Genomic DNA, 24,313 nt, shown 5'->3' with positions numbered 1-24,313 from the left:
TTTTGCGACAGTAGATAATATGAGGTCAAACGCGACGCGCGCCACCGAGTGGACTCAATTAGCTACAATATGCAAAATGATGATTCACTAAAGTTTACATTTTACATTGTCATTTACATTTAGTAATTGTAAAGTTACTGTTACATTCAGCAACATCCAATGCTAATTTAATGTACATTATGGGAAACTCCAAACATCCAAGAGCTAGGCTATACGCCAGCAATGTAGATATTTAAGTATGGTGGACTATAATGTGTGTAACAGATAAGAACAGTCTGAAATATAGAAACACTTTATTCCCAGAAGTTCTAGCAAGAGATCTTCAGATCTTCAGACAAAAAGGCCAATAAACCAACAACTTTAGTACAACAGTATGTACAACTCACCAGCCTATTTTCACATTCTGTAAACCAACATACAGAAACATGATGATTGTTATTTGTTCCTCTTAGATATAAAACAGTTCTAAAAACACTTATATAATTAAGGAACACACTTTCTCTGGGACAGTGGGCTTGTGGAGCTGTAGATAGATCTTTTAGAACACTGAATGTTTGAAGGAGTTGTCTTACAGTAGAGTTCCACAGTGCTCTGTCTGTCCTACAGATCGGTTCTGTCAATAAGGAGGGGAGCCAAGCAGGTGGTGGATCTGACAGACATACAAACACAATATCACTATTGTACTACCACCTAAAAAAGGAGTGGATTGGAGAAATCAGGATGCATAACCTCAAACTGCCCCCCCCCCCCCAGATCTTTACCTGTTGATTGGGGGGGGGCCCCAATCAACAGGTAAAGATCTGTAAATGGTTGGCTTGGTGTTAGAAATATAGTGAACTCTTCACCTTGTTCTTTTGTAGAACAGCTAAACACCAGCCATATTGCTTTCTCCTGCTGTGAGATCTGCAGTGGTTTTGGAGGTGGGGTAGGAGCATATGGATTGATCTGGGATCTTGGTGTTGCCTTGCTACTTTGGCGTGAGGGCTGTGTCAAGCAGAGGCTATTAAGCTCTTTCAACACTGTACGTGGGAGTGTTAATACTGCCAGAAAACACAACGCTCTCTCCATTTCTGGGAAAATATCACAGCTCAAAGCATTCTTTGCTTTTTCAAAATACCACAGATTTAAAAAACACAAGTCAACCAGTCTCTCTCTTTCATACAAAAAGGTCCACAGTTTACACATCACACAAAACATTATATAGATCCCAAATCAAGTAAAAAAATAAAAATCAATTCTTCCAAAGGTCATTATGGGTGGACAGCCAATCAGAAGGTGCCAGGGGGAGGGTGTGGGAAAGACAGAGAAACATATTGCTTTCACAGAACAACATCAAACTTTTCCTACTGTAAACAATCAGGACATATCCTTGTATGAGACCTTTGCTCATTTAGCTCATTTAAGAGTCACTGAATGAAGAAGCAGGTAATTGCCATAGCAACAGGAACACGGGATGGGAGGACGAGGGCGGGCACAGTTCACGGAAGGTTATTGTAATTAAAATAGTTTACTTCTGTTCAGGAGAATCATATCTTGTATCAATCAGCAGCCTTTATTCTTAAAAACAGCCATGCACACTAAAAACACACACACACACAGTACATACAGTGTCTGCCCCATCATAAGGGGCGTAGTCAGGGGGGATGCATGGAAAGCCAAGCAGGACAACAAGATTCAATTAAAATATTACATTTCCAAATCCTCGCGGACACAGTTTTAGTGATGCGCACACACAGACACACACACACACAAAGACGGCTGGGCAGGGATTCAACGAGCTGCAGTTTTGTCAACACATCACCAGATGGCAGTAAGTCTGTAGTTCCAGGAGTAGGTTGTCCATGCCAGTCACCATTCTCCAGCAGGCCTTGAAGACACCCTCAATGTGGGGATGACAGGAGTAAAGAGCACTCCTGGGCTGGAGAGGGAGTGGTGGATGGTGACCTGGAGTGTATAACTGAGAAGGGGGAGGAGGAATAAAAGTTGGACGAGGAAAGGTGTATGGTGTGTGTTGTTAGTGATCTAGTCCTATGGGCAGGCTAGTTCCAGGTCACAGGTACAGGGTCTGGGGCGATGTCGTTCCAAGAGGAGGGGACTCAAAGGTCACTGCCGAGGTGCACACTGATGCTAGGAGAGCGCTGTGCATGGTTGGGGACGGGGCTTAAATACCCTAGCCCCTCCTCCTGCAAACTACATGAGTAGCGCCCAGTCTCAATGGCGTGGTTACCAGGAGGGGGGGCATTGCCGCCAGCGTGCTCGAAGGAGCGTGAGAAGACGGCGCTGGCTGTACGTGTCAGGTTACTGAGAGCCCCTGCCTTGGGCACCGATTGGCTGGAGGTCAGCGTCAGACGTTTGAATGACAGCTCCACACTCTCGCTTGCCGCCCAACCCATGGAGGGACACGCCTCCTTATCCTTACTGGCTCGCCCGCCCAATCGGTTTCTCTTATTGGCCTTTCCCCCGGGTGTTGCCGAGGGTACACTGTTGCTCACGGTGATGGTGGATGGAGTCAGGTCAGGCCCAGCCCCACCCGGCCACACCCCCTCGTCCACTTCAGAAATCTCCATCAGCTCGTCCGGGGAACCCAGATCCACTGCGTCTGGGGGGAGAGAGACAGAGAGACAGAGAGAGAAAGAGAGAGATATATTAACCAAGAGAAAAGTAAGTACAACATGAAAGAGAAGGAAAGTCACATCTCTGTCATTCAGCCTGTTTTATATATTGAAATGAAGCCGCAGTCATTTACACCACATCCTGAAACCCAGAGCATAGAAACTGGTTTAGACCACAGAACTTAGATTACAGTTGTAACTCTAGTTCAGGTCTTTACTTCACACCTAACTAAAACCAGAACGTTTCGCTAGGTATTGGATAGAATGGGAAGCAGGCTGTATGACAGAGTTCAACTACATTATGAAATAGAGGGGTGAGATTGTCACACACACACACACACATTGTGAGACATTGTGTTACAGGTATCAGGGATGATCACAGTCCAAAAGCACGAAGCAGGAGTGAGGGAAGTGTAGTTAGCAGAAAGCTCGAGTCACCAAAGGACAGGCAAAGGAACACTAACACTAGGCACACACACACACACACACACACACACACACACACACACACACACACACACACACACACACACACACACACACACACACACACACACACACACACACACACACACACACACACACACACACACACACACACACACACACACACACACACACACACACACACACACACACACACACACACACACACACACACATATTATTCTATCACTGTACACCAGTCACCAGCTGATAGATAGGCAGGTCCATCACATAGCTAATAAGAAGTTTATAAAAGGACTCTAGTTTACCCACTTAGGGGTTTGTACTTAGCAGAGCCCCATGTGTGGCTGGGCTTTCAAGGTCCGATTCGCTTGAGATTTCTCATTGTGGCTATTACACTCAGATTCTGTATGCTTTGACATAAACTGGCATCCAATTCATCAAGAGCTGCCTATCCTCCTCAGCTACTGTAGCTACCAATCAGGAGGGGGCAGTCTGTCTCCCGTGGCAACCCTGGTGACAATGTGTCAGGAGTGAGACCACAAAAAAATAATAAAAATAAAAATAAAAACGTTGCAGTCCTTGATCCCACAATGCCCTACGGCTGCTGGTGACACTGTCACACTCTTGGAACAGTGTTTCAGTTTTCAACCGGAACCTGAGGAGAATCTGGTGCTCGTATCAAGATTTTTCCCCCCACACAAACAGTATTAGAACATTCGAGCTTCCAGTTAAGGAAATCATCATTCCGGCTAGGGCTTTATTTATTACAGGAGAAGAGATGGAGAGTGAGCAAGTGAACGAAGGGAAGAGGCTGGATAAAAGGACAGAAGAGAAGGATGAGAGGAGTAGTGGGATTTGGAAAAAAAGGTAGTTGTCCTTTATAGAAAAAGGCCAGGTTGAGTTGCGGAGGGCAGCACAAACATTAGTCAGCTTTCACCATGCAGTTCCAGACCAAGTCCCAACACACGGTTACCTAGGTTACCCCTGGGAGTGGGCGGGGGAGAGGAGAGGGTGGAGCCTAGTGCTGGCTCCTCCCTGTGGAGGAGGGCCCAGTACCCTCATCCACCAATCGCCTCACAGACTTCTGCCTCCTGACCTCCTGACCCTTGGGGTTGGGGGGGTCGTGACCTCTAGTGTCCAAGCTGACCTCGGAGGCTCCGCCCAGTGGCTCAGGGTCGGGCTGTGTTCGCAGGTCGGAGCGAGGTCGCAGGGAGTCTCCGTTGGGCATGCGCTCGCCGCTCACCCCCGTCACATTGATCTCTGGGATAGATACCCCCCCCAGGGCGGGGTCACTGTCTATACTGACCTCCTGGGATTCTGGTGGGTGGGGGGGGGGGGGGGCGTATATGAACACAGAGACATGGACACATGGACACACATGCACCATGGACAAACACACACAGATAAAAACAAACACACAACACATGTAACAACAAAAAAAATACAAATAAATGTAATGGCTGAAAGAAAACAAAAAGTTCAAAGACAGAAATCATAGTGATCCCACAGTAGACACGAGGGGGCTAGTTCTACCTGGAGGACAGTCGACATGACGGGGCTAGCTCTACATGGACTAGAGGACAGATGAGATGAAAGCACTTGAGCTCATTATTTCACCAGAACGACAGGTCAGTCTGGGATGAGTGCGACTGGACCATGGGACCATGAAACAGGAAGGGTCGGAGGAGACGCCTGGGTCATGAATAGCTGTTTCTTACTGTGCAGGAGAAACTTCACTTTTCGGTTCTATTCAATTCGAAGATAATGGTCCATGGGCTACTATTTCCTGCTCTTTTGCGTGTGGAACACTTAAGGAGCTTCACACCTCGGACCAGCCAATCACTGCTCTGACTCTGGAGGTATCTCTCTGGATGCACCTCTGCTGTTTCCAACTTCTTCCTCCCCTTGTCTCATCTCTTCTGCTGCCTGTCTCTCCTCTCAGCTGCCTGCGTCAGATCCGTGTCTCCTTTCCTATAGAGGACCCTGGAACAGCTAGAAGGTAGTGACTGACCACAGGGAATGAAACACCATCTAGAAACTCGACATCTATGTGGGGTGTGAGGGATCTCCTGTCTGTACTATTCTGTCATCTATAGATTCAGCAGAGAGGGATGATATGGAGGTGGGATACAGGAGAGGATATGAATAAGCGATGGTGTAACGATAGTCTCTCTTCTCTGCTCTGCTCTGAACACAACAGCGACAGACACACACCCAGGTCTGTGTGGGTAACTTCTACAGACACAAGTGTGTGTCTGTGTGTGTTTTCGTGAGTGAGTGAATCTCTCATTCTGTTCTTACCGGTAATGTTCTGGGGGTGTTTTGACTGCAAGTCCTCTGACTGTGTGTGTGTGTGTGTCTCACCGTGTCTCTTCCACCGGTGCCCCCTGATGGACAGCGAGGTGACGGCGTTGCGGGAAATGCGTGAGGAGGTGGGGGTGATGTCCACCTGGATGCTGCGAGCCCCCTCCTTGTTGCTCTTCAACGCCGCCCCATGCAGGGATGACTTGATGGCGTTGCCCACCTACAGAGGAACACGCGCCATTTATTTTCAGTTGTGTACATTTTCTCCATCTCTAAACTATCAGCGGGAAACGTTTAAGGCTCCCAATACAACTGTATTAGCCCAGGGTGTGTGGTGGCCTCAAGTTAAGTCCAGTCACACAGCTCAGATACTCAGGGACTCAGCACCATAATCACCAAACACAAAACAACAAAGCCCTTTGTTGGTCAGCTGCAACTGCTACACAGGCCACGTCACTAGTCTATATACGCCACTAGTCTATATACGCTCAAAAATCGGACCAAAACACATCCTCAAACTCAGCTCTAGGGTCTGAGCTCTGTGCATAGATTATGTTGCAATTTGAGACATAATTAGTAGACTGAAAGACTGACATCTCTGGAATTATTTCTGTATTGTCATTTTCATGACAACATCAATATTGCTATTATGTGTGATCTGATCTGTTGGCTGGAATACACCTTTGCCCTCTTGTGCTGCTGTAATTCGTTGAGATACTGTCCAATCCCTTTGCGCCTGGACCAATGGGATTACAGATTAGCGTTCCTGAGTCTAAACCATGCAAGTAATCTACTTGGATTACATATAGGCCTACATTGCCAAAGAAACATACACAAAATGTCTCTCTCTTTCTCTTTCACACACAGTTCCTAGAAACAAACACAAATCCTCCGGCCACTCCAGAGAGGGTGTAGTCATGTGACCAGAGACACCATGGCACCCACCAGCAGTGCCTCAGGGAACAGTTCCAACTGAGCTCTGTACAGAACGTCATCCAGTGCCTTAGAACCCACGTCAGCCTCCCCATTACACCTGCAGGAGAGAGAGAGAGAGAGGGTGGAGAGGAAGAGAGTTTGTTTGTGTTGTTGTTGTTGTGTGTCTACAGTTAACTACAGTTTCAGTTTGAGATGTGTGTGTGTGTTGTGTGTGGGGGTGCACTCACAGGGCGTAGTGTATTCCCGTGATGAGCTGGACCAGGAACTCTGATGTCACAGTCATTCGGGCACTGATGCCTTTGTAGCGGCGTAGCTGTTGCCGAGGGTAACCGCAGATACACACCCTGCATGGCGGTCCAATCAGGTAAAGAGAATACAGTCAGCCAATGAGGATCACTGAAACCTTGCTTAATCAATTTGGATCTGTTGCTAAGTTCATTACAACCCGAGCTGATGCTACTGAAGGACACAGCCTCATATACAGCTGAACCAAACTTCTCTCCTCAGTCTGGACTAATGGGAACACTGCTCACTCTGAGACCTGAGGTCTCTTGTGTCTCTCTCTCGTGTCTCTCTCTCGTGTCTCTCTCTGTTGTCTCTCTCGTGTCTCTCTCTCGTGTCTCTCTCTCGTGTCTCTCTCTCGTCTCTCTCTCGTGTCTCTCTCTCTCTCTCTGTCTGTCTCTCTCTGTCTCTCTCTCTGTCTCTCTCTCTGTCTCTCTCTCTGTCTCTCTCTCTCTGTCTCTCTCTCTCTCTGTCTCTCTCTCTCTGTCTCTCTCTATGGTATCTATGTTTTCTTCCACAATAAAGCCTTTAATCTGATAAGGAGATGCTACCTGAGCAGTGGGAGTATTTGATGCACCTGTGTGTGTGTGTGTGTGTGTGTGTTACTACCTGGAGCTGAGCTGGCAGAGTGACTGCAGGGAAGAAGAGGTCATGTAACTGAGTGCTGCATTGTAACACAGCAACAGGAAGGTCAGCACCTCAAACCTAAATCACACAGTCACACGCACGCACACACACACACGGTCAGACACACGGGCACATGGTCACACACAAACCGCAACATGACCCCAATGCCACTGCAATCTTGTTTGAACTTGTAAAGAAGCTGAACTGGAACAAATGTTATCACAAGTGAGCTTATCACAGTGCAACCATAAAACCTACCATGAAAGGTGGAACAAGCGTGAACACGCCCTTGGCATATCTTACCTGTTCTGAGCAGTGAAGGTCTCTCTCTGTAGGTGAGGCCCACTGTACACCACCCTGCTAAGACCATGGTTGGCTAGAGCGCCTTCCGTCAAGGCCAGAGAGCCAATGGTGGAAGGCTATAGATGGTGGTGGTAGGGAGTTAGGCACAATTCAGACCACTTGGCCATCTATCAATGGTGGGGGAAAGGTGTTTGTGTGTGTGCGCTCACCTCATGGTATACTGAAGGCTTGGAGAGGGCGGGGATAGCGAAGGAGAGGACTTTGCTCTGTCCATCTTTGTCTACTATCTCCTGTCGAGGAGGGAGAGAGGGAGGGAGAGAGGAGGAGAGAGATACGGAGAGACAGAGAGGAAGGAAGGGAGGGGGCAGAGGAAGAGAGAGCCAAATCAAGTCAAAGAGACAAAATGGCAGCTGCTTGTTCTGAATGACTCGTGTGAAAGCTCCAAGAGACAAACGCGAGCCGACGGTGAGACGTCGCGGATGACTCCCAGCACTGTGCTACACCCCCTCAACCCCACCCACGCACCCACACAAACACCCAGACTGACCAGGTTGTAGATGCCCAGCAGCAGGGCCTCTATGCAGCCGGAGGTGTGGGGGTGGCGGGCGGCGCTGACGGACAGCAGGCTCCACAGCAGCTCGGGGAGGAACTGCAGGGTGAAGCGCTGGAGACGGGGCTCCCCGCTACGGTAGAACTCAAACAGCTGGTGACACACAGACTCCAGCAGCTGCACACGCACGGACAATAGACGGCCACACACACACACACACACACACACAGAGAGTTAAAGCAGGCCTAAGGTGACTGAAGTAAAACAAAGAAACTAGACAGAGAGAGAGAGACTGGGAAAGAGAGGCAGAGTAAGTGGCAGAGAGAACGAATGAGAGAGAGAGAGACCGTGAGAAAGACGAGGAGAGGGAGATTCGTAGTCGTGAGGACGAGCCCGAGAGTGAGGGTGTCAGAGAGAGGGCGAGAGGAGGATAGGAGGCTCACGTCACTGTAGTTCTCTCTGATGACTTTGTAGAGCGCAGGGACGAGGGAGCCTTTCTCCTTCAGAGACGCGGAGTAGCTGGACACAGCACTGTCTGGGAGGGTCTGACACACACACACACACACACACATCACTAGCCTTCCATCATGTGAACAATATGAGTTGACATTTTGTACTATTAGCATATCTATAATGTAGATTTTGCGTTCAGCTACACACGGGCAATACTGCTACTTCTTACTATCTCATCAAGTCTACTGTCAATTTCTGCATCTGTGAGTGTATATCTGCATATGAGAGAGATAATGTGTTTTAACAAGCAATTCCTTGTGGTGAAGTCCTTCACCGCTGTTAGATTTGCTGACAGCTAGCCTGCAATCATTTCAGTCAGTCTGTGTGTGTGTGTAGTCTGACAGTGATAAGCAGCGGATGGTGTACTGAACAAGGGAAGTGGGCTGAATATTGATGATGCAAAGTCATTGTGGGGCTTTCCCTCTACCACACACACACACACACACACTACCTTAAACTCTGACAGCCATTCCTCCACCACTCCTTGGTCCATAGCCAACATATTCCCTCATCTGATGTAGGACCACCTCTACCTGAGAGAGAGAGAGAGAGAGAGAGAGAGAGAGAGAGAGAGAGAGAGAGAGAGAGAGAGAGAGAGAGAGAGAGAGAGAGAGAGAGAGAGAGAGAGAGAATGGGGGGGACGTCTGATTATTAAACACATTCATCCACAACATTTTCTTTACTGTGAGGGCATACATGTTTGTTTGGGGACCTAAAAACACACTAAAGGTTTTCCTCTGATGATTCCTTCCTCCACCTCTCTTCTCGTATGCTTGCAAACAGCTGCTTGCCATCAGACACTGCGTTCACCACCCCCCCCCCCCCGCACTCCACACACCTTCAAGGTTACCTTCCGTTGTCAGTGCTTGTTGTTTGTAATGCTATCATGCATTTGACCACAGGCAAGCAAACACACACACTTTCAGAAACAATTCAAGCATGAGCATTACGCTAGTTAGCCTAGTATAGCACTACAACGCTGCTGAATGGTGAGGCGATGCAGACAACATTTTCAGCAGACAGAACTTGGATTGCAGAATGAGTGTGTGTGTGTGTGTGTGTGGACCACCTCTCAACAGAGACAGAAATGAAAAGAAAGCGGGGCTAAGAGATGGCGTTGTGCTTACCTGCAATGCTCACAAATAACTAACTGTGCATGAGTGCGGAATGGATCATACTCCAAAACATGTCATGGTGTGTGTGCCTCCTCTTGTCTATCATATTCCCCTCCCCTCTCTTTTTCCTCCCCCTCTCCCTGTGTGTGTGTCTCCTCGTGTCTCTGCTGCGCGCTAACTCTCAGTCCTCTCCATCTCACACTCTCCCTCCCCCTGCTCCTCCTCCTCTCTCATCTGGCCCTCTCCCTCTCCTCTGACGGCGTGTGGTTGCCTCTTCATTTCCTACACTCTAATGGTGTTACGCAAGAACAAGGAGGGAGGGAGAGAGTGTGTGTGTGTCTGGGGAGGGGGGGGGGCAAGTGTGAGACCGAGAGATGGAGAACCCGTAAAGAGAGAAAAGGGATTGGTGTGTCTAAATGTGCAGCCTCCAGTTTTCTTTCCTTGTCACTCAAGGTCCAGGCTCAGTTTAAGATAGTCCCAGTCCTGATCTAGGTTTAGTGATGAGATCAGGGAATGTGTGACCCGGGACCCCTCTTTAGGGACAACCACAATAACCCCTCCATGTCCCCCATAACCCCTCCATGTCCCCCATAACCCCTCCATGTCCCCCATAACCCCCCCATGTCCCCCATAACCCCTCCATGTCCCCCATAACCCCTCCATGTCCCCCATAACCCCCCCATAACCCCCCCATGTCCCCCATAACCCCTCCATGTCCCCCATAACCCCTCCATGTCCCCCATAACCCCCCCATGTCCCCCATAACCCCTCCATGTCCCCCATAACCCCCCCATGTCCCTTTCCCTTCTGTCCTTTTCCCTTCTGTCTATCTCCATTTCTCCTCCTTCTCGTTTCTGTTTGTGCAGGATCAAAGCCAAACAAGGTTGGAAGGGAGTATAGGATTTATCTACTGTAACATTTGTAGCAGGTTCTCTTTCATCAAGGTATTTTCTCTTGTTCCGCTTAAAGAGCGAATCCTTTCACGACCATCTACTACGGCCACCCCCCAACCCCAAATTGCTACTTAGTTGCCCCTCCCTGCTGGAAGGTATATTTATAGACTGTACCATGGTGGGAATTTAAGGGGAGGGGTGAGTCATCAAACTGGCAACATTCAGGCCACTGCAGGGAAATCAGCATCCTGCCTCCCTCTTTCCTGCCCTCTCTAGTTCTCTCACTCTCTCCTTTTGTCTTTCTGTCAAGTCCTAGAAAAAAAAGGAACCTCATTATGGCTACAGTGTGTGTGTGTGTGTGTGATTGCAGGGTAACTTCAGTGACAAGCTGTGATTATAGCTTTGGGTGAAGTAGCCAAGAATTTACCAAACTCAACCATCCTCCTTCCTAAGACTTACTGACAGAGGCACACACACACATACACCACCATACACTATTCAGGGCACCATTGGCCAAGTGTCTAGCTGACTAGACACTTGGGGGGGGTCAGATGGCTGAGCGGTTAGGGAGTCTGGCTATTAATCAGAAGGTTGTTGGTTTGATTCCCGTCCGTGCTAAATGACGTTGTGTCCTTGGGCAAGGCACTTCACCCTACTTGCCTCGGGGGGAGAATGTCCCTGTACTTACTGTAAGTCGCTCTGGATAAGAGCGTCTGCTAAATATGTAAATGTAACTAGACAGATGGGTGGGTAGACTGATTGACTGATCTGAAGAATGAAGAGGTGAGCATATGGATGAGGGGATCCACTGAAAGATGGATCTACACAGGAGGTGGAGTTGCAGGCAGGGAAAGATGGACAGAAACAAGAGGGCGGGTCTAATTGAGGAGGAGAGCGACAGTGATGAACAGAGTTGCAGGAAGAAGAAGAAGTGGTAGTTCATTATCTCTGCTGCCCCCGGTTACCTGGCTGACAAAGGGATTCAAGGAGGTAAACTGCCTTGGATCTGGGGACACACATACAGAAACACAGCAGTTAGGATAATTAATTCAGTTGTATGTCTCTGTTCTGTTTCTAGGCCTAATAGCCCACCTAGCACCCAAGGGACAGCCTGGCCCTGGCTGTAGACAAGCGTATGACAGAACAGAGCAAGATTATTGAGGAACATCACAGGTGAGTGCATGTTCCCTTTCTAGTTTCAAAAAACCTGTTCAGGTAGAACAGACAACTTGTCAACCAGTTCCCAGACACACCCCGGCCCAATTTTGTTAACTTCCTCCTCCGTTTCTGAAACACACACACACACACAGTCAGATGTTGGCTTGGTAGTGTAAGTCCTCGTGAATGAGCTTAGGATATCGTGAGTTCTCTGTTCTCCTGAAAAGGACGAGGAATCCTTTAACATACCCTGCAAAAACACCAACACTGCCCCTCTGTTAGGTACACTCCTAATCTTCTCTGTGTGTGTGTGTCCATTGAGCACAATGGTAGTGTTTTTCGGACTGAGTGGTACACTAAGCTCATCAGACTGCTGCCAAACACACACACACACAGCCTCACTGCAAACACGTACACACACACACACACACACACACAGGCTACACCCAGCCTAACTGCAAACACACACGTGCACAGTCCAAGTCCATAAAGACCCACACAAAGCAGAAAGCGCTCCGATGTACAGTAAGAAATGCTCTCAGTCGCAGTGTATCAGTCAGTAGCACACGTTTTGATCTTCTGGTTCGAACATTTCACACACAAATCACCCCGGCAGACTGTTCAGGCAGACTTAAAACTTTAGCTGGCGGGATCCAATGCTGTTTCTTTTGACCACAGGATAAAATCTCTCTATAACAACTACAACAGTCTGCAAAAGGAAAGGTCACACCCACAGACAAATTAAGGCATTCTGAGTCATAAGTTTCAAGCAGGCGAATGGAACAAGTTGTCCCGGAGACAGACAGTCTAAGACCCCAGGATAAACGGAGGTGTCTGGAGAGGCAGGGAGTACTTACAGTATTATGGACATCCAGGGGGGCTGTTTAGACTCTCCTGTCTACAAGAGAAACACTACACACTCCTCCTTGATTCATGAGAATTACGACACTTCCTTCTGCACACACGAGCATATATTCCTCTTTCAGGAAGTGAGGGGTGGATAAGCCAATCAGAGAGCTCTGTTTCAGAGGACTGGCAAAGGAGTGGAGAGAAGGAGTGAGAGAGATTGTGTGTGAGAAAGCAAGAAGGTGAAAATGACAGAGGGAGAAAGAGAGAGAAGTCTACAGCCCCATACAGAAACATTGATGAAATGTCCTTAAATAACATCACAATCCGAAACGGACTCCAACACTTGGCTTCACTGGCCCAGTCTGCGACTCAACTACACTGCCTCCACTAAACTAACGACTACGCCACTGGAGTCATGAAGAGGGGTTCTGTGTGCATGATAACAATACTTTAAAGAGCAGTGTGAAGTGAAGGGCAGTAGTTCTGCACGGGAGCCAGGCACGGGAGGGGGGCAGACCAGGAATTCTGGCCCAGGAGGAAGAGTTGTCGGACTGGTCTTCTGCACACCAACACAGGCCCCTGGGCATCCGCGAACCTCCACTGCTCCCCAGCCATCAGTCCTGCTGATGTTTACACCTTTCTTACATTTTACATTTACATTTAGTCATTTAGCAGATGCTCTTATCCAGAGCGACTTACAGTAAGTACAGGGACATTCCCCCGAGGCAAGTAGGGTGAAGTGCCTTGCCCAAGGACACAACGTCATTTTGCACGGCCGGGAATCGAACTGGCAACCTTCTGATTACTAGCCCGACTCCCTCACCGCTCAGCCATCTGACTCCCCTGACTTCTTGGATTTATTGTTACCTCTCTGGCAGTCCCTGGCTCTCTTTCTATCTCTGCTTGTCTCTCTTTCACCTCCATACCTTCCCTCCTTCCTTTGCCCATCTAATGATCCTTTTTTACCTCATCTACTCCACCTTTCCCCTTCCCTCCATCTCCTTCTCTTAAGTGCTCCCTGTAGAGTGGCTGATTTTAGTTGCGGTTCTTAGCTCCTCTCACATAAAGTGCACTGCCTTCAGCCCTTGTTTTTTGAGGCTGTTTATTGTCTGTGTTTGTAAATGTGAACCTGTGCGTGGGTGTGTTTGTGTGCTGGCGGGTGTGTACATCAGTGTGTGTGTGTGTGTGTAATCACAGCGTGGTCTAAGAGCCGTGGGTTCCGAGAGAGGGATCTGACAGGGTGGAATCCTCTTATAGCAGCCTACGCTCTGTCCTCCTCTCAACATCTCCCCCTCCCTCCCTTGCTCTCTTTCCTGTCTCTCCTTAGCATCCTCTTCTTTAGCTGGTATGCCTAAAAGGATCAGTGATTTACTCGTTATCAACACCATCGCTCCTGCTTCCGCTCCTCTCCCTCTTCTTAGCCTCCCTCCCCGTCTCTCTCGCCTCCATCTCTCCACTCTCCCAGGCAGCAATAGGCTTAGTCCTAGTCGGAGAGTTCCTTTTACTGATCCTCCTATTTGGATTTTTCAGTCCTAATTTTAGTACTTCCGCATGTGGTGATTAGCTGGATTTTCCAAAGAAGATTCCCAGAAATGGAAAAGTCCCTACTTTCATGAAATGCACAATATGTGTGTTTTGACTGAAACAGTTCCGACAAATTCCATATAAGGCTCTGTGTTGGGCCTCTGTCAAGTGGATGACTGGGTTCCAACGGTCAGGATGTGTCAGACCTCTGAGAGCAGAGGAGAACTGTGAGCGGCACCAAGAGGCATCCCTGCTCTGTCCCTCCATGTGAATGGATTCCTGTCGACAGAAAGACCCCGGGTCCTTCCCTGCATCCTGGTTGCCTGAGGAAGACTCTGTCACAGTGCATTAAGAGACCCCAGACACTCTGGCTGCACGACAGCTCAATTTAACAGGCTTCTCTCTCCCTTTCTCCTTCACCTCCTTCTCCGCCCCCCCCCCCCCCCCATATGGGCACACTTTCCACCAAATATAACATATTTAAAGTGACATCCATTGCTAGAGGGCAATTAGGCAGAGACACAGACATACACTAAATACTCTCACACAATAACACACATCTGTGGGGTAAAGGCAGTCTTCTCAAGACAGTGGAAAGAACAGCTTGCTTCCACAATAAATAAGACAAGCCCAGTTGTTGTCTATAGCCCTGTCTGAAGCAGGGGCTTAGGATAGGACACAGCTTATTAAACCCACATGCTCGATTTTGAACAACATGTGTACCAACAAAACAAATACATTAAGCTCATTTAGAAAACCGACTACTAGGTGCTGAAGTCAGCTTACTGCGGCACACACTGTCACACACACTCACCAGCCTCTTGCGGAAGAGGGGTTTTGCAGAGTGTTATAGAAACAGGAAAGCGGTCTCACATGAGAGATTTTGAAAAAATTCTAACAATGCATTACTCAATCAGCCTCCTGAACAAATAGAGAAGTAGCTCGAGCCTAACTCAGACTTGCAGAGTGGCTGGTCGTTCGAATAATAGACTATGTACAAGCACATTAATAATGGAGTCAGGTGAGGAATCAATTTGAGCACACACACAGGTTAAAAGGCACATGCTCATTCATTGTATGTCCCTTGTATTTATCCATAGTATAGCCAGAGCTTATCACAAGTTCAATCAGCTTGAACATTGACATGCATGTGTGTGTCAATCTCCAGTGTAGAGTACTGATGCTGACCATACATATTATAATACCATTATAAACGATATTAGCTACTTTAGCTAGATAGTTTGTTGGCAACCTTGGTTTACGAATATGGACTTGCTACCTTGTATAGCAGCTAGCTAGTTATTCCTAGTATTTTTTGTTGCGTTACACCATAGTAGATTGGCAGGTTGACTAGCTAGCGATCGCTTTTTGTCAATTCAGCCGGTTGGCTTTCTATAATGCGTTACATTTCTCTTCGCCAGAGACAGATTCGGCTACCAGCAATCCACAAGCTTCTTAGCGGACAGTAGAGACTCGAGCAGCAGCTAAATTTGCTTACCAGTGCTGGATAATCCCAAGCCGACACTCTGATTTGAACTGTCAGTGTGTTACAGACTAAGCGCTTTCTTCACATTAAGATCATGAGAGAGGAAAGTTTTAGTTTACTTACTATCATACTATCTTGCAATTTCTTGCTTTCGGCGTCCGATATCGATTCGACTCGACAGGTAAATGGCTATCAATTACTCCATAAATCTCCTAAATATTTCAACAACATCAAACCCTCCATCTTCATTACTTTCTACAGTCAGACTACCTTGAACTCGAGGACTTGTTTAGAGTGACAGACATATGAGCCAATAGTTTAGCAGATTTAAAGATCGCCTACAAATAATAGCCAATGACTTTAGCCGTTGGGGCGTGTTTTAATAATTTCCACGATTGTGGTAGGTTGTTGCTGTCATTGCTGTTTGACAGTTGACTGAACAGGGACAGAGCAGAAGACCACCAAAAGAGGCCTTGAGCTCTCGCTCAACAACAAAAAAACATAATTGATGTGATTGCATAAGTAGTGAATGAGTGAGAGACATTCCAAAAGTACACTACGTTGCACATGTTTACAGAAATCACTTTAATTTAAGTAAAAATGTATGTGAATGAAATTATATCAGATATCGTAGAGCACTTTCTAAATGGATAAATAAATGCACGGCCATCCAGTTAAATGGAGCGGAATTAACCTTTATTACTCAGACGTTAATCCTTCAACTCATGTAGAGACAAATCAGCAGCTTCACATGCAGTAGGTTTCCTGAACAGGAAGGGGGCTGCATACTTAATTATCTTAAAAGGTTAACAAAAAACAAGACTGTTCTTAATTTCTAATGAATAGAAAAGTGACAAAAAGGTAAAATAGTATAACAATACAATTAAAATGTAGTAAAGTAAAAACCTGTGTCACGTGCGACTCAGTGTGCCAGCTGTGCTATTCATCAAAAAAAATTGCTGTTTTTTAATCTGTTTCACACCCCTGCTATTTGAGCGGCCTCAGAAAGGACCTCTCCAGCCTGTTTTCTGTATCCTAGCGACAGCTCTTTTGCCCTCCTCACTTCTTGCATGGTCTCCTTCAGGTTCTCTTCCAGACGACACTGCTCCTGATAGGTCGGTGCTGCCTGCCTCACCTGCTCTGCCAATCGGTCCTCACTACGCAGCAGCCAGCCAGTCAGCTCCTGAAGTTTGGTTCCAGAAGCCACTGTTGCTTTGGCACCTTGGGATACCCCCTTCAGCACCTCCTGAGCCAATCGCAGACGAGGAGGCAGTGACAACTCTGGGTCAGTCTCTGAACTCAAAGGAACCACAGTGAGGGAGAAGTCATACCCCTTTATTTGTACAGTAATCCTGTATCTGTCTTCTGGGGCAGGACAGATATAGAGAGAGATGGAGAGAGATGGAGAAAGAAGGAGAAGTGAAAAATGAGCAACACTTACACAGTGAGAGATGAAGACACTGAGAGAGCCACCTCCACTTAGTTCAATATGAGTAGGCAGAAGTGGTTGACATCTGATGAGTTGTGCAAGTATGAGTGTGTGTGTATGCGTGTGTGTGTGTGTGTGTGTGTGTGTGGGTGCGTCTATGTGTCTATGTGTTCACAAGTGTCCCTCACCATTTTCTTCTCTGATCCTCTTCACACATTCTGTCAGAGACAGGGAGTTGTCATGGTTACAGCCAAAGGCCTGTCGCAGTTTGATGATGTGTTGAGTCATGACCTCAAAGCGCTCCTGTTGCTCGTTAAAGATCTCCGCAGTGTCAGAGAATCTCTGGTCCAGCTCCGGAACACACACCCGCCGTAGCGCCAACCTACCGCTCTGACTCTGGGTTTGTGTGTCTGTAAAGAACAAACACTCACACGTATTGTCAACACAGGCACACACACAGAGACACACATAGTACTGTCAACAACACAGTTATTAAAAACGGACCGCAGTGTGCTGGCCGAATCTGTCGAGCTGACTCTGGTTTGACATCTTCTTGATTTCTGGGAGTAGTGCTGGGCTGAAGCAGGGCCTGCCTCTGTAACACACATACACGCACACACACACACACACACACATCACGTACACGTACACAGAAAAAGAAGGAAAGTCCATATAAACACATGTAAAGAGAGAGAGAGAGAGAGAGAGTGAGAGAACAGTGTCAAAATGTAAACTGTTATAGTTTATTCTTTCATTCCGCAGCTGTATTTACATTATACATAATCAGAGATGTGGCAAAAGGGTGGGTTGACACACTGTACCTACAATACACAAACAAAAACAAGACCAGGGGGGTATTCCAGAAAGCAGGTTATGCAACATAACCGGGTAAGTTATCCCACCAGCTGATTCACAATGTTGCAACAATTTACTGGCAATGTTGCTACAACGCTGGGTGTCAGCTGGGTTAACTTACCCGGGTATGTCACATAACCTGCTTTCTGGAATACCCCCCTGACGCATTACACTTTAGCTCTCCGCTCTTAAAACACATAAGAAACAGTGTCATTTTTATTGCAGGGTCATCTTAATCCGATCAACTCTGCATACCATCCATTGTAACAACAGTTTATAGTGTTTCTCTTCTAGTACACAAACAACGTCAAACCTTTGTCATAGACACAAATATCCAATGCAGTTGCCTATTAAAATTATGTTTCAAGTCTTGTGATGTGCTTGTTTTCTAGTGTATTTCTCATACCTCATTGTTGTTCTCAGAAGGAGCGAGAAAGGGACAGCAACAGAATAGAATGGACATTTTGTCGCTTGTAGCTGTTCCAGTATCCAGGTCAATTCTTCTCGGTCCCGCATTCCTGGTGACGTCAATATCATGAGATTTAAAGAAAAGTTTTCCTCGTAGTACAGTAACAGGTGAATTGCGGAAACAAAAAAAACGTCCAGGTGAGATGTGTAGTGTGGAAAGCAGACAATTGGTGTCGCCAGTGGGCCAAAAATGTGCAGAAGTTTGTATTCTTAAATGTTTTTTTTGGGGTGGGGGGGATTATCTTTAAGCGATTATCCTTTTGTATAATTCATGTTTTGCTATTGAACACCATTATATATATACATAAATACATATTAATATAATACAATTTAATACAATCCGGAAGAAATTAGCACACCTTCAAATTTACTTGAGTGGAAGAAAATGTATTGCCTCAAAGTATCCACTAGAGGGCAATACTGCGCCATATCTCTGCTGTGACTAACAACAAAGAAATCTGAAGAAAATAGAAAGTGAATACTAAACCACACACAGCACACGTAAATAATTTACAGACTATATTTAAATTGCAGTGGCAGCACCAACATTCAAACGTTTGTGTTTTAACGACCGGACTATCTTAAAGCTGAACGCTGCTTGCTATATAATTTATTTGCAAGGCACTTTCTACTTGAAACAAAGCTAGCTAACGTTAGCTAGCCAACTGGTAGATCAAAACAACCACTGGCAGGTGTGTTCTGGGCAGTGGGGTATGACCAGCATGGCTTCCCCGACCGGGGAGAAGGCGTTAGGGTCTAAGAAGAAGAGCGACAGGAAATTTGCTGCCAAAGAGGAGTACAGACAGCTGTCCAGCATAATGGGCGTCATGAACAACATGAGGAAACAGGTTAGGGAGGCACTGTTTGCACGTCTGCCAAAAACATGTTTGTGTCAAGAAAGTAACATTTGGTCACATTTGTCTTGTTTCATGTGAAAACATACTGTGTGTGCAGGGCACCCTGTGTGACGTGACCTTGGTGGTTCAGGGGAAACACTTCCCAGCTCACAGAGTGGTGCTTGCTGCTGCTAGCCACTTCTTCAGCCTTATGTTCACTAGTGAGTACACACGCACACACACGTACGACTCGTACACTGTCTCTCATCAGGAAATACAATACATTTCTCCCCGTTTCTCTTTCCATCTCCAGCCAGTATGATGGAATCTACGTCCCATGAGGTGGAGTTAAGGAGTGCTGAGCCAGAGATCATTGAGCTACTGGTTGAGTTTGTCTACACCGCCAAGTAAGAGGCCAATACACATCTGACTGTTACCCTGTAACCTTACTTGGAAATATGCCAAATTAAACATGCCTGTTTAAATATCAAAATTAGCCCCCAAGACAGATCTAACATAGAGCTGTAAGAAGTCATGTGTGTGTGTGTGTGTGTGCGTGCGTGCGTACGTACGTTTGCATCAGGATCTCAGTGAACAGCAGCAACGTCCAGTCACTGTTGGATGCCGCCAACCAGTACCAGATCGAACCAGTCAAGAAGATGTGTGTCGAGTTCCTCAAAGGACAAATTGATGCCACCAACTGCCTTGGTGAGAAATGAACCAGCTACTACCACACTGCCAGAGGCCTGGAGTCATCTGGTCGGTTAACTTCACACTTAGCGAGGACAGCAGGGTGACAGATAGGGTTGCGGGATTGAAGCTGAAGATTAAAACCCTGGTCTAGCAGCATAGTGCAGATGTACAATCCAAATATGATGTAACCTCTACCAAGAACATTGTCCCTGTCAGTATGCACCTGGGTCTCCTCTCCAGCAGAGGGGGCTGCTGTAGATGTCTATGTGCTTGTCTCCCGTAGGTATCTCCTCCCTTGCCGAGTGTCTGGACTGTCCCGAGCTGAAGGCAGCTGCTGATCACTTCATCCACCTCCACTTCACAGAGGTCTACAAGCTGGATGAGTTTCTCCAGCTGGACGTCGCCCAGCTCACACATCTGCTGCACCAGGACACACTCACCGTCCGGGCTGAAGACCAGGTCCGCACTCCCGCTCACACACACACGCTCATACACACACACACACACACACACACACACACACACACACACACACACACACATGTAGGCATACTGTCACTCTTCTGTGTGTGTCATGGACCAGGTCTATACACATGTATAGACACATATCCCCTTCTCTCTCTCTTTGTCTCTCGCTCTCTCTATGTCTTACTATCGTTCCCTATCTCTCTCTCGTGTGTGTGTCCAGATCTATGATGCGGCAGTGCGCTGGCTGAAGTACGATGTGGGGAACAGACAGACGTTCATGGTGGAGGTGTTGGGTCGTGTCCGCTTTCCTCTGGTCTCCAAAGCCTTCCTTTCCAAGACCGTCCAGGCAGAGCCTCTCATACAGGACAACCCAGAGTGCCTCAAAATGGTCATCAGTGAGTAGACACACACACACACACATAGTCACGCACAGACACACAAATACCCCACACACAGTCATGCTCACCCACACACACACAAACAAACATGTGGGCACGCACACTTCCGATGGTGTTTCCAGACCCACGCAGACTCGGCTAACTCCCCCTGCGCTGGGTGCCAGGTGGGATGCGCTACCACCTGCTGTCTCCAGAGGACAGGGAGGACTTGGGAGAGAGCAGCCGGCCACGGCGCAGGAAGCACGACTACAGGATCGCTCTGTTTGGAGGCTCCCAGCCCCAGTCCTGCAGATACTTCAATCCCAAGGTGTGCACACACACATACAGTATGTACATATACAGTATATATATACATATATATACATACACATACACGCATACATATGAAAACACTCCCAGACACGTATGAACAAACACACATTTACACCCACTGTATTTCTACATAATATTCCCCACTTGGCAACAGTCCTATAAGACACTAAGCCAACACAAATTCTAATCCAGGGGCATTCCGGTGGCTCACCAGGTAGAACACTTGCCACATTGGCTTTACCACAGCGGCCCGGGTTTGATTCCAGCCTGGGCCATTGACTGCATGTCACCCCCTCTCTCCCCCCTGTCTTTCCTGTCTCTTCCAAACTGTCACTCTCAAACAAAGCAGAAAATGCCCAATAAATGCATTTTTGAAAAAACCCTTCTAATCCCGTGTGTGTGGGGGCCGTGCCTACGTCCATGTGTCTCCAGGACTACAGCTGGACGGACATCCGCTGCCCGTTTGAGAAGCGCAGGGACGCCACGGCCATCTTCTGGGACAACGTGGTCTACATCCTGGGAGGTTCTCAGCTCTTCCCCATCAAGAGGATGGACTGCTACAACGTCGTGAAGGACAGCTGGTACTCCAAGCTGGGCCCGCCCACCCCCAGAGACAGCCTGGCTGCCGTCGCTGCTCAGGGCAAGATCTACACTTCGGGGGGGTCGGAAGTGGGTGAGTTGGAGAGGCCTACCACGCCTCCATGGTTTAGTCACCTGCTGCGTACTGTTCACTGTAAGTGCGTGTATATGTCCGTGCATGCTTGTGGAGCGTCTGGTCTGGATCACCTGCCCCACAGCTGGCTTGTGATGCCCCAAAGGTGGCTTGTGATGCCCCCAGCTGGCCTGTGATGCCCCACAGCTGGCCTGTGATGCCCCACAGCTGGCCTGTGATGCCCCACAGCTGGCCTGTGATGCCCCCAGCTGGCTTGTGATGCCCCCAGCTGGCCTGTGATGCCCCCGGCTGGCTTGTGATGCCCCACAGCCGGCCTGTGATGCCCCCGGCTGGCTTGTGATGCCCCACACGCAGTGTTGCCGGGGCTGCCGTGACATAACGGCGTGTGGCCTGTGCAGGGAGCTCGGCGCTGGACCTGTTTGAGTGCTACGACACGCGGACAGAGAGCTGGCAGATGAAGGGCAGCATGCTGATGCCGCGCTGCAGCCACGGCTCCGTGGAGGCCGGAGGCCTCATCTACGTCTGCGGGGGCTCTCTGGGGAACAACGTCTCCGGCAGGGTGCTCAACAACTGTGAGGTGTACGACCCCAGCACGGCCCTGTGAGCACATGCACGCGCACACACACACACACACACTGTGTGTATGTATGTAGTGGCAAGCCACAGAGAGACACAAACATATAAAGATCAAGTATTTACACACTCATCACACATGCACACATACTCTACATACAGAATCTGTCTGCCTACATCTCTCACTCTCCCACATGTGCCCCCTCCCACTCTCTCTACAGATGGAGGGAGCTGTGTGGAATGAGAGAAGCCAGGAAAAACCACGGCCTGGTTTTTGTCAACAACAGAATCTACGCTGTGGGAGGGCAGGGCGCACTGGGTAATTGTGTGTGTGTGCGTGTGTGTGTGTAACAGTGGATGTAAACGCAGGTGTTATTGTGTTGTCTTTGGTTTTCCACAATGTATGCTTCATGTTTTGGCTGCTCGCAATGTTTGGGGCTATCTCGTTGTTATGATCAGTGACCTATGCTCTTTTGTAAAGCTCTCTCTTGGAAGTCGCTTTGGATAAAAGCGTCTGCTAAATGCATAAATGTAATGTCTTTGCAGGCGGCCTGGACTCGGTCGAGTACTACGACATCGCCACTAATGAGTGGCGCGTTGCCGCGACGATGCCGTGGCGCGGGGTGACGGTGAAGTGTGCGGCGGTGGGCGGGGTGATCTACGTCCTGGCGGGCTTCCAGGGCGTCGGGCGCCTTGGACACCTTCTAGAGTACCACACTGAAACGGACAGGTGTGTGTGTATGTGTGTGTGTGTGTGAGTTCCTGATCTGTTTGACGTCTCGTTTTTGGCGTCTTTGATTCACTCTCGAACCTACATGTGTGTGTGTGTGTGTGTGTGTGTGCGCTCCAGGTGGGTGACCTGCAGTAAGGTGAGGGCGTTTCCTGTCACCAGCTGTCTCATCTGCGTGGTCGACACGTGCGGAGCCAACGAAGAAGAGACGGACCTCACACAGTCGCACGGCCACGCCCCCCCCGGGCCACCAGCCTCTACGCCCACCTCAGCAGCATCCTCCTAACCCAGGCACTTCCTGTCAGTGTGTGTGTGCGCGATCCTCACCCTCATGCAATGAGAGCTGGTGGATGGCAGCGCTGTTGTTATTTTTGCTGACTCCTCAGCTTTTATATCCTCTTTTAATAGGGAAATGGGTTTGGAGTCCTGGATATAGAACTTGGTTAGAGGTGGCTGGAAAAGTTTAGAAACTGCCAAGGATGACATTTTAGTCTCAGGAATTTGTTAGGATTAACTGGTAATCAGGTGAAAATGGTTGATGTTAGACGTGTGTGTCAGTCTGGCTTTGAATGACCTTCTTGGTGATTCATTTTATGTTGGGGCAGGTTTTGTTACGACGTGTGTACCGCTGGGTCAGAATGTTCAACTAATTGAAGGTTTAAAAGGTGAAGGTTGTGCTGCTGCAGATCTGTGTTATGAGTGACACCTGCTAAACCTCCAATAACGTGGCTGGATACTAAGCTTTGGACTGTGTTTTTATAACGGTACAATAAATGAATGGACGAAAAGTTCTAATCAGTGGTTAGCCTTGCAGAATAAAGGTTAGACAAAAATTAATTTACAGTATGTGGTCTGGGTGCATGTGTGTGATAAATAGCTTGTAGTTTGAACAAATTAGCCAGTTAGAACACAAAGCATCCTGTAGCTCGGAGCTCTCTGGGTAGGGTGCAGACCATGGGCTGAGACCCTGACACTGTGTGTGTATATATATATATATATACAGTGTCAGGGTCTCACTGACTGTATGTGTGTATATATATTTTATTTTAATTTTATATATATATATATATATACACACACACACACACACACACACACAGTCAGCTCTGGAAGTTGGCGTTTAAAAAAGGCTGGCTATTGAAAAGAACCTGACCCCCAGTTAAGTATGGAGGAGTTGATGTGATGTTGTTTGGCTGTTTTTCCTCCACAGCCCTGGGAACCTTGGTAGGGTACATGGCATCATGAACTCCATGAAATACAAATAATCCAAGTGATT

At 47.9% G+C, this 24,313-nt stretch overlaps 3 protein-coding genes across 6 annotated transcripts; 1 reads left to right on the top strand and 2 right to left on the bottom strand.

Annotated features, from left to right (window-relative positions):
- Nucleotides 1–276: 276 nt before the first annotated feature.
- hycc1 (hyccin PI4KA lipid kinase complex subunit 1) lies at nt 277–15,850 on the bottom strand. 3 transcript variants are annotated; one of them, XM_067256060.1, is made up of 13 exons: nt 12,601–12,675; nt 11,793–11,872; nt 9,029–9,110; nt 8,508–8,609; nt 8,062–8,241; nt 7,724–7,804; nt 7,515–7,630; nt 7,194–7,289; nt 6,530–6,646; nt 6,312–6,399; nt 5,427–5,586; nt 4,036–4,379; nt 277–2,599 (listed from the first exon to the last, which is right to left on the bottom strand). In XM_067256060.1, exons 3-12 carry the CDS (start codon nt 9,077–9,079, stop codon nt 4,081–4,083), a joined length of 1,290 nt encoding a protein of 429 aa, XP_067112161.1. In that variant the 5' UTR covers nt 9,080–9,110; nt 11,793–11,872; nt 12,601–12,675; the 3' UTR covers nt 277–2,599; nt 4,036–4,080. The 3 variants fall into 3 exon arrangements, with proteins under 3 accessions (XP_067112161.1, XP_067112160.1, XP_067112162.1); XM_067256059.1 differs by lacking the exons at nt 11,793–11,872; nt 12,601–12,675 and adding an exon at nt 15,726–15,850; XM_067256061.1 differs by lacking the exon at nt 11,793–11,872 and having other exon boundaries at nt 12,601–12,692.
- Nucleotides 15,851–16,287: 437 nt separating this feature from the next.
- si:ch73-345f18.3 (uncharacterized) lies at nt 16,288–18,449 on the bottom strand. 2 transcript variants are annotated; one of them, XM_067256195.1, is made up of 4 exons: nt 18,293–18,449; nt 17,536–17,626; nt 17,220–17,441; nt 16,288–16,967 (listed from the first exon to the last, which is right to left on the bottom strand). In XM_067256195.1, exons 1-4 carry the CDS (start codon nt 18,347–18,349, stop codon nt 16,579–16,581), a joined length of 759 nt encoding a protein of 252 aa, XP_067112296.1. In that variant the 5' UTR covers nt 18,350–18,449; the 3' UTR covers nt 16,288–16,578. The 2 variants fall into 2 exon arrangements, with proteins under 2 accessions (XP_067112296.1, XP_067112297.1); XM_067256196.1 differs by having other exon boundaries at nt 16,288–16,964.
- Nucleotides 18,450–18,802: 353 nt separating this feature from the next.
- On the top strand, nt 18,803–24,062 carry klhl7 (kelch-like family member 7). The gene is made up of 12 exons (XM_067255816.1): nt 18,803–19,202; nt 19,309–19,411; nt 19,504–19,597; nt 19,774–19,898; nt 20,167–20,342; nt 20,572–20,746; nt 20,914–21,056; nt 21,494–21,734; nt 22,133–22,334; nt 22,529–22,626; nt 22,854–23,037; nt 23,158–24,062. The coding sequence occupies exons 1-12, from the start codon at nt 19,068–19,070 to the stop codon at nt 23,321–23,323; spliced, it is 1,842 nt and encodes a 613-aa protein (XP_067111917.1). The 5' UTR covers nt 18,803–19,067; the 3' UTR covers nt 23,324–24,062.
- Nucleotides 24,063–24,313: the final 251 nt, after the last annotated feature.

The sequence above is a fragment of the Osmerus mordax genome, chromosome 18 (assembly GCF_038355195.1).
Source record: "Osmerus mordax isolate fOsmMor3 chromosome 18, fOsmMor3.pri, whole genome shotgun sequence".
Taxonomy (NCBI): Eukaryota; Metazoa; Chordata; class Actinopteri; order Osmeriformes; family Osmeridae; genus Osmerus; species Osmerus mordax.
Note: the sequence above shows the minus strand (reverse complement) of the source record. Positions and strands in the feature narration are given on the sequence as shown.